The sequence below is a fragment of the Manacus vitellinus genome, unplaced genomic scaffold (genome assembly GCF_001715985.3).
Source record: "Manacus vitellinus isolate BGI_N305 unplaced genomic scaffold, ASM171598v3 scaffold_76_pilon, whole genome shotgun sequence".
Taxonomy (NCBI): domain Eukaryota; kingdom Metazoa; phylum Chordata; class Aves; order Passeriformes; family Pipridae; genus Manacus; species Manacus vitellinus.
Window position 1 is genome coordinate 2013850 of NW_021940796.1, and position 10021 is coordinate 2023870.

Sequence of the window (10021 nt, forward strand, 5' to 3'; positions counted from 1 at the left end):
GCTCGGAAGTGAAAAAATGCCACTAATTCCCTTATTGTTCTTGTCACTGCAGCAACTATTTATCTTATCACCATGTGCTAGGCAAATCATCCTCTGTGCAGGCTCTAACTGCCTAGAGCAGGATGGAAAAACACTCCCCAACAGCTCTTCATTGTTGGGGGGTTATTTATAGCCGGTTTTTTTATGAATAAAAGAGCTGCTCGTGAGTCAGCTGTGCCGGTGTTATTGCAGGTCCTGAGCCCGTGCCACCCTTCTGCTGACAGCACAGCCTTGCCCTGGGAGCTGCAGCTCTTGGGGAAGGCAAAAAGCACTTTCTTGGCTCCTCGTTTTTTAATTCAGCCCTTGCTGGATGACTCTGCATGCTCAGATCTGCTGGCACGGCATCGCTTCGCTCCATCCACCCCTTCAGGGAGAAGCTCTGGGTCGGGCATCCTGCTCTTCTCCCACCCAACCCAGCGTGGACAGAGAAGCATCTGGGGAAGGGGAAGAAGTTGTTTCACTCCCTCATTTGTTTTCCTCAGCTGTATCAAAATCCAAACCCAAATTAAAAGATGACACAGTGTCTATAGCAGAGCAAAAAGTGGTTGTGTCGCTTTTCTGTTTGTTGAACAAACAGTCTGAGCTGCCACTGAATCAGGCACATGGAATTGAAAAAATCAGATAGGAAAGAGGACAGAAAAAAATATCTGTATATATTATACTATAGTAGCAGAAGCAGAAAGTTAAGAAAAAGGATAATTAAAAAAAGTACCATTCCTTAATTAAGTAAGTAAGGTGCTGCATGTCACCTAATAAACATTTCCTGTCACTGCACACAGAATTCCCATTTTCCAGTCCCTCTAATCTACTGCAATCCTGAGGAGCTGTTTGCAGGGCTGTGGGGTGGGGATGGGGGCAGTTGGGGCTTTATTTGTTTCATAGGGTTTTTTTTAAAGAAAACACCAACTTTAACACACATATTAATCAAATGTCATGGGGGCTATCAGGAAAAAAACTACCACTAAATAAAAACGTAGCATTTCAGTAAGAGGTCACTAAAAATGCACAGGTTGCAAAGTCTCAGTTATTCACTGAAGGCTCAGTGCCAAAGAGCCTCATTCCCTTTGCCATTCATTTTGGAGAATGAATAAATTTAGGCAAATCAGGAGCAGGGTAAATCTGGAGAAATTACAAAGGGGAGGAGTTCACCTTCCTGCCATGGCTTTCAGGTCTGTCCTGGAGTACTTACTCCAGTATAAAACTGAGAGCAGAAATATGATCACATCCCGAGGAGTCTAATCAATTCTGGTTCCAACACTGAGCCTGTTTAAAACAGAGAATGGAATTGCTGTTCCTTGCTCTGTTCTCTCTGCACATTCTCAAGACAGAGGCAGTAGGTAAGTCCTTGCCTGCTCTTTCTAACCCTGTGTTAAGGTTACTCTGATTTCTGATTTGTTTCTGGGTGTCAGGACACACAGCACAGGCTTTCTGCTTCTTCCATATGGTAAATGAACAATGATTTATTTATTTCTCTGTGTTTTATTATTTGGGGTAAAATATCTAGTATAGGCTTTTCTCATGAATGAATGAGTGCTTTTGGGTTGTTTTGGTTTTTTTTTTTCAACTTTAGAGATTCTATCTGCCTTCCTCTTCCAAGGAAAATCAATGAGGTTTGACTAGATCTCTACAGTTAATTATACATGTGCATTTATATCGAAACATGATTTCTTTCCCTGTAAAACTCCTTAAAACTTAAAGCAAATAGCTTGTTTTGGTTTTCCACTACTACTGCGTTGCTGTTTATGATATAAGGTGAAATTCTGCTGAGGGAGAGTGAACAATATGTCTTTGCTGCATCAGCCCAGCAGCCCCATCTATTTTTGCTCCCTGGGCACCATAAGTACACTGAGCACTTAGATGGCTCGATTAAACAGTGATCTATAATTAGTATTGAAAAATGCAGAAGGCATTTTTACGCTTCTATTTAATCAGCGATGCTGTAACATTGAATAAATCCCCCTTCCTATGCACATCCAGGCACACAGCCCCAAAATTAAACCCTGCAGCTCTTCAAAGCAAAGAAGGGTCTATTGTTTGCACTAAACTAGACCAGAGTGCAGGGAGGGAAAGAGAGCCCTGGTGTTATCAGAGGTGTCGGGGGGAAGCACTGACGGCGGCTGAAGGGAGATGCTTTTAAAGCAGATCAAGGTTCAGAGACTTGGGGTAACAGAGGTGCACAAAGTGCCTTAAGGAGCCCAGTCTGAGCACTGGGGAAACTGAGGGGTTTTCCCTGATTTTAGTTCTCTGTTCTTAATTAATTCTCCATGGCTCAGTAACCTGCCTTTTCCAGGCTCTTACCTGAGAGTCCCGATACCTTCCCTCTCCTTTAGTCCCTATTTCCCTGTTTCCTCAGTGTTCTGTTCTCTCTCCAGAGGTTTCCACCCGTGGTACAGGTAAACACAAACACAAACACAAACAGCCTTTGCTTTTCCAAAGTCTACAACGAGTGTTTGCTTGCTATTTGTCACTGACTGATTAACACTTTGCTAAATTTGCTGCTCTGTTAAGGGATGTATTACGGAAACTTGAATGACTATCTAGAAAACCATTGTGACTTTATATTAGATAAGTGTTAATAATTAATGCTTTAGCAGATGGAAGTAATATAGGGGATGCATATAACATTTTGTGGGTGGTTTTTTTGCCCTAATCCTGATTAATTCCACTTTTTTCCCCAAGTGTAGAGCCAAACTACACAGTTATTAGCACAAAAGGAACCTACACCTTTTCTAAACTTTTCCTGAAGTAGAAGCTTCACAGGATACATTATGCTAAGTTAAAGGCTGCACATTTCAAGAAACCTCAACTTCTGAGAATCAATTACTTCTTGTTACACTCAGAAGGTATCTTTTTTTTAAAAAAAACAAGCATTTCCCTTCCATCTTGCCCCTTTTCAGACCAGCTCATTTAACTCACCTCCACCTGGGCTGTTCTAATCTGGGCAGTTCATCACTCCCCACACTTAAACAGGCAAATGACTGATTGCTAATCTTTCAAATTGCTTTCAGCCTTGACCTGTCTTAATATCAAAGCACCTGGCTTTTAAAATTAGTACTAATAGCCCTTCCAGGGTTTTGTAAGGAAGGAAAGTTCATTATCCCCATTCTACAAGAGGAAAACCAGGGCACAAAGGTGCACTCACCTCACCTGGAAGAGAAACCCTCTCCCTTAAAGCTCTGTCCAGCCTCACATCCACTGACTTATACAGGTCTCAGTATATTCCTTTACCAGCTGCACTGCTGCACCTCAGGTGGCTGGTTTGATTCCTTTGAGAGCCCAGGGATCTGGTGCTGCTGTTGGGCATAAGAGAGGCCAAAGGTCTGCAAATTCCAGCAGGAAAGTTCCCAATATTTGAGAGAGGTTTTATTAATGGTGGATTCATTCCAGGACCATTCAGAGAGCAGGAATATCCATCCATCCATCCATCCAGCAGCTTTCAGGTGGGGTTAGAGCAAGCTCCAGGTGTTACTGAAAATAATTTTCTTCAAGAGGAATGGAATGAACCCCAGCACATTTTAACTTTTTACTTTATCACAGAGCAGGGCTCAGCCATGAGGAGACAATCTCCCACAGTCCATGCTCTGGTGCTCCAACAGATTGTTGCCTGATAGAACATGATTCCTCTAATTTTCTATATTTCTGCTCACATACTTTCAACTTTGAGGAACATAAAATTTACATAACCATGCGGATATGGACGTCAGCTCTCACTCTGGGGCTTCCTCAGGGCCATTCACGTTCAAAAGACACCCAAAAGCCCCACGAACAGCACAAAAAGAGATGCTGTAACTTCTTCCCTTTCCAGCTCTAATGGTGTGGACTGCACACACATTGGTGGTTGCATCCCAAATCCGTTTGAGGGTTGGCAAAGTTGGGATGCTGCTGCACTTAAGGCACACTCTGGGATGAAAAGCTGCATTTTCAGTTGATTAAGAAAGAAGAATAATAATAATTGCAGTGCAAGACCTGGAACAGAGAGAACAGGCAGTAAGTCATAGCTGCTTTAGGCAGTGATCCACAGGTGCTTTAGGAGGTATGGATTGCCTGAATTTCCCTCTCTCCACCACTCTAACCCAGCACATGAGTAGATACAGCTGACAAGCTATCACTGGCATTATCCCAAAGTGGCTGCTTGACTATCTCAGTGCAGACATGCTTCTGATCTCAAGGAAGGGTCTTTATGCTTAGGGCTTTCTTCTCTTCCTCCCTGGCAACTTTCAGGCTGCCCAAACAGATGTAAAGGTTTATCTGAGGATTGTCATGACAGTCAGCTCCCCTGTGTGCTTGGGATTTTGTCAGGATGCTGGGGGTGCACTGAGAGCAAGGGACTCCCCCTGCTTCATTTTGGGGGACAGAGAACCAAGCCCAGCAGGCAGAGAACAGCCCTGTGTATCACTGGCAGGATGCCAAAAAGCAGTTCTGAGACAGTAGGAGAGTCATATATGGGATTTCTCACATTTCTGCAGCCTGCCAGGTGTGACATCAAGATATATCTGTGGTGCACAACTGGCTGACTTTGTGTGAGACCAGGAGAGCCTCGAAGCCCTTCCCAGCAGTCTGCATGGGGTTGGGAAGGATGTGTGCTGTGCAGACACGGCTTGCTGAGATCCACATTCATCACAGATCCCAACCTGCCCTCAAAGAATTACCCATGGAAGGGTTTGAAGGCCACCTCTGCTGCCTCCCTCGGGAATGAATCCCACACTGCCCCCACCCTCACCCACCAGGGTGAATCCTGCTCTGTTTGATCCATGCTGTGCCTGAGGCAGCACATGGATATGAGGTGCCTCAATGGGCATCAAGGCTCTTGAGCAGGCAGGTTTTTACTCAGCTGATGCATCCAAGGGCATCCCAACTGCCAATCCAGCCTCTTTGTTCCCTGCCTGGCAGCCTGCTCCTGGTGACACGTCAGGAATGGGCAGTTTTCCAGGGACACAGTGGCCCCAGTCACATTACTAATGCTGCATTTAGGGATCAGCCTGAGGAGCAGGAGAACACTCCAGACTCATCAATTTGTGTGAACAGGCTGGAGCTGACCTCATGCAGGACTGCAATGTGCTGCATCACCTCCTCCTCCACCAGCATCCAAGATTCCAGGGCTCTGTCCTGCTGCCCTTCAGCTCTGGGGGAAGGACAGGAGTGTGGCAGAAGCCCCACACAGCAGCCACACCCAGGTGACAAGTGACATGACCCCAGCTTAAGAAATAAATACTCTCCTTTCTCCTACAGCAAAGATATCAGCATAAGGACTGGAACATCCCCAGCTGGGCACTGTGACTCTTAAGAAAACTGGAGCCACCTTTTCTCCTGGCTCTTACACTGAGATCTTGAAGATTGGAATCAGAAAAGCATTTTCAGAGACAGGTGCTGCTGTGAGACACTTTTCTCTCAGCTACCCAAATAATCAGCAAGAGCCTTTAGGTGTTCAGGACATGCTGCAAAGTCCAGTGTCTGTCTCCACAGGAACAGGCTTTTTTTTCCCCCTGTTTTTGGCACTGCAGGAGATGCTTTGTTATGTTGCAGAATATATCTAATGGCCTGTTATTAGATTTTTAGTTATATTTTTAGCCATAAGATCAGTCATTATAAACTCAGCATAAAAGACTGCAAGAGGACAGTAAAGCCACAAAGGGGGTTGTTGGAATTCAGTTTTAAAAATACTTCAGAAAAATTCTGAATCATATTTTTACGAAACAAAGCAAGGCAAAATCCCTCACAGAGGCCAATCACCTTAGCCCTGGATACTCCTTTTTTTGTTAAAGACCAGCTTCTGTCTTTGTACAGCACATTTATGAGGACACAGATCTATGACAGAGGCTACCCCAGTATCACAGGTCACAGCTAAAAACGTTCTCCTGGCTCTGACACAAAGGAAATAGTTTGCAGATGTTATTAAGGCACAGTTAGAATCCTTCACCCTCTGGGTTTTTGCTTTAGTTTATGTGTGTTACAAAGACCTCACTGAGCCAGTGATTTATGTGTACATGTGATTTATGTGTACACGTGCAAACTATAAACACTGTGCTCAAATCAGATGTGGTGACTTGTAATGTTTCACCACTCCAATAAAGCTCATTTTCAAGGCTAAATCTCCTTTAAATACCTTGGAATGTACATGCATAAAGATATATATAATTATGAAAAACAGAATTCCAGGTAAAAGTGAAGAGAAGAGCAATGGATGATGATAAACACTGTTAGGATACACAAATTCAGGAGTAAGCACTTGGAACTGATTTTGTCTGTCAAAGTGGCTGATTGGGGCTTCCTGAGGATGTGTAACACTTAAGAATGTATAAATAGGCTTATCTATACATGCTGAGCTTGTGGTCAGCATTCTCATTAATTACAAAGACAGATAACAACTGCTTTTAAGTTGTTTTGTCTTTTGTCCTAAAAATAGTAAGTTTTACAAAGCCAGCTAAAATTAGGACGAGCTCAACACAAACCAAAGCTAAAAATACATCACGTGCAAAACCAGCTTTTGCCACTTCCAAGGAAAAGGCTGCAGAGGTGACAGCAGGTTTTGGGATGGATTTGAAAACTGTGGACTATAGAGCAGTAAGGAGAGCTCTGGCACCGAGGGCAGCCTGAAAGGGAGCAGTGCAGCGGGAGCACTGATCTGTGTGTCCCAGAGAACAGGGAATGGTCAGCCAGGACGTGGCTGAAAGGGTGACAAGAGGCTAAAGGGACAAACAAAGGAGTCAGTCAGTGAAAGGGAGAAGGGATTGGAACTAAAGAGCAGCACAGGATATTCTTGCTGTCCCACTCCTTCAGGCTGCTCGCGGCATAAAAGTCATTCGCGCTTCAAGAGATTAAATCCAGTTAATAAAAATAGCTGTCAAATGTAAAATTCATGACTTTCAGCCACCTTGTCAGAGGGACAAGACCTGTTCTAGTGAGTCTTTTGTGCATGTGAACAAGTTAAGAGGGCATTTTGAGCCCCCAGAACACACCTGTCCCATGGCACTGACTCCGAGATCGGGCTCCGTGGGTCCAAGCAGGGCAGCAAACAGGCAACAAGTAGGACAAAGTAGATTTAGGAACTTTTATGGAATTCAGGCAATCTGAGCACGGTCCAAAGAGCTTAAGGGTCTTTTCCTAGATCACACAATAGCGGCTTGGCAGCTGCTCCCAGCCTGGCTCCCAGCCAGCAGCGCTGTCCGTCCGCCTGCCCGGCTGAACAGAAGAGGGAGTTCTCCACGGGGGGAATTTTCTGCCTGGAGCTTCCAAACGAGGCCTGATAGCTAAAACAATTGAAAACGTTTACAATGAAATGAAAACAATACGTAATTGTATTGTTTTCCAGCTATTCCCGGTGCCAAGAAAACGGCTTTGGTCAGGAAACCAGTTGTAAGTTTGACAAGGAAGAAACAGAGATAAGTAGGATTGCTCGCTTGCCAGGAGAGACTCCCTAAATTTAACTGTCCTGAACTCTGGGGAGGAAGAGGAGGCCTTCAGCACAGTTCAGCCCTACTCTAAATTAAACCTGTAAAGTCAATGTGATAACTATGGTGTGGTACATCACTACTTAAATCAAGGATTCATAACACAAGGTAAAAGCAAAATATAGTTGATAATACAGTAACTGTAGGTCCAGGGGTGTGTGTATATATATATATATCACTGTAATTATTTCAGCACCTCAGCTATAAAAACAAAGAAACAGAAAATAAACATTGAAACACTGAAAGACCCACTTTGTGCTGCATTTCTCCAGGCAACAAAATAAATGACAGGAAAGAAACTGGGTGAGCTGAGGAGGTTTGACTGAAAGAGCAGTCAGGTGAGAGGAGAGCAGGGTGGGATCTGACAGGTACTCAGGCTCTGTAAGAAAGGGAGGTAAGACAAAGAGGGATGAAGGATTTGGAAGTTGAAATGGTGTCAAGAGATGGGACAAAGGATGGATGAAGCAAGAACAGGAATTACAGATTAGCAGGGAACTACTTGAATGCTGTAAACACCAGGGAGGGAAAAGAATTGTTTAGGGTGGTTCAGTCATATTTCTAGGAGTGAAGGGATGCAGATAAGCAAGTGGAAAACGTAAGCTGTTCCACAGGAAACATTTCCTGATGGTGATGGCTAATAGACTGTGGAACAGCCTCCTAAGGGAAGTGGCAGGAGCCACTCAGACAATTAAGACCAGACTAGACAACATACCTTAGGGCCTAATCATGCCTAAGACCACAGACAACTGACTGGATGTGACAAGTATCTTTCCTTCTTGCTTCAGAAATAAAGCCCTAAAGCTCAGGGGAAAAAAAGAACTATTGTCACATAATAAGGTCCCCACACGTAGGGAGGAATCACACCTGACTCAGATAAAATCCAAAGGCAAATTTTCCTTGTAAGTGACACTGGGGAAGGTCCCTCCTGAGCAGTATCTACACAAAAGGTCCTGTTCTCCAATGTTCCATTGCTGCCAACCAAAAATGTATCTAATTCACAATAAACATTAATTCACTGTTTGCTCAGGCGTTCTTGAATGTTTAATTAGGTCATTGTTTAAGGTTTAACAGCTTTAAGGACCTTTTTCTTATGAAATGCTGAATTTATATCCTGTTCTACTTCACTGATACCATCCACCTTTCTAAACCACAACTGAGATAAGGACTTGATAGAAAACACAGATCCTGTCTTTGTTCATAGACACCAGGAACTCACTGGAACTCTTGCAAAACTCAGACTAATTATTAGTTAGGATTCAACAGAAGAAGGGATGAACACTGCTGAGTGCTGGATGTGAGGCAGCTGTAGCCACCGAGGGCTGGATTTTTTAAATTTCATTTTATTTTTAAAATCTTTTTTCTCCCCTTCATCTTGGTGCCATGACTGAAAGCCTTTCAGGGATGGTATCAGTCCACTCAGAAGTGATTGAGGTTTTTTTGAGAGAACCTGCCAGCACCTGTTCAGGCAGTAAAAAGTCAGTGATTGCTTTGTTTGGGAAGGGTGGGATGTGAACTCAGCAGTAAAAGCCTCTATAACCCATTTCCACAAAACTGAGGTGCTGATTCAGGACCATTGACAACGTGATCCTGTGACCTTCACCTTCCCTTGGTGTTTGCTGTGGTTGTCTTTGGTTTTTGTGGTTCTACAGCCCTGGTTTAAAAGCTCCACAACCTTATCCCCAATGAACTGGCTGCTCTTACTCCCAATTGTGAATCCCACTGACTGGAAAATCTGATTTGCATCACAGTAGAGCTCTGATGTCTGAGCCCTGCTCACCTCCCATTGTGCAAGGCCCTGGGCAAACCCAGGAGTTTGGGGTAAACAGCCCGGGGTTCCTCACCTGACCTTGAGTTCTCACCTGGCAACTCTCCTCTCTGCTTTAACTCACCTCCCAAAGGCTTTCAGAGCAAATCTTTGCAGGTGGCTGTCCTCTCATGCCCAGGTTATTCCCTGCTTTCTTTCTCCTAAAGGTTCACTCATGTATAAATTGCCAAGAAAATCCCAATCCTGATGTGCTGGTGTGGAACTGTTAAAGCACGGGCTGACCACTGAGTTGCCAAAAATATGCCTGGAGTCATCCAGCCAAGCAAACACTGACTCATGGAACACAACCAAGCATGTGAAGGTCTCCTTACCTGGCATTCTTTGGGCATTTATTGATCAGAATATCGATGAAGGCACTTGGTGACATCCTGTGCCTGGAACTCCCGGTCCTGCTGGGGATGAGCTCAGCTGGAGGTCAGGCCACTCTCTGGGGCACACAGGCCTGGGAAAATGCAACCAGCAAGTTTAGGAGGTGAAATTTTGTGTACGATCAGAAGCCTGTCAAAAAATAAAACCTTGTCAGAAGGGATTTTTTTGGATGATTAAAAAACATTAATGGAGCAACACCACGGAAATCCCTTCGGCTCTTCCCACACAAACCAACAGTGCTGTTTACTTTTCCTCTCAGCAAGTTACTAAACACTTGCTAAACTAGAAAGTGAGTCAACATCATTTGTGGTTTTCTGCATAAATTTAGTTTCTGTGAAAG

The 10021-nt window shown here is 44.1% G+C and overlaps 1 protein-coding gene and 1 long non-coding RNA gene across 3 annotated transcripts in view; one reads left to right on the forward strand and one right to left on the reverse strand.

Annotated features, from left to right (window-relative positions):
• The window catches only part of LOC108641729, a 21047-nt gene that overhangs the window by 4755 nt on the left and 6271 nt on the right, over window positions 1-10021 (reverse strand). For both annotated transcript variants that reach the window (XR_001922231.2, XR_001922230.2), the window contains exons 2-3: window positions 9624-9754; window positions 3182-3332 (exon numbers count right to left, since the gene is read on the reverse strand). This is a non-coding gene — a long non-coding RNA (uncharacterized LOC108641729). The remainder of the gene's footprint in view (window positions 1-3181; window positions 3333-9623; window positions 9755-10021) is intronic.
• CA4 (carbonic anhydrase 4) overlaps window positions 1189-10021 on the forward strand; it is a 16346-nt gene continuing 7513 nt past the window's right edge. Inside the window, exon 1 of the mRNA XM_018084843.2 lies at window positions 1189-1376. Within this exon, the coding sequence (XP_017940332.2) occupies window positions 1319-1376 (58 nt within the window). The 5' untranslated portion in view covers window positions 1189-1318. The remainder of the gene's footprint in view (window positions 1377-10021) is intronic.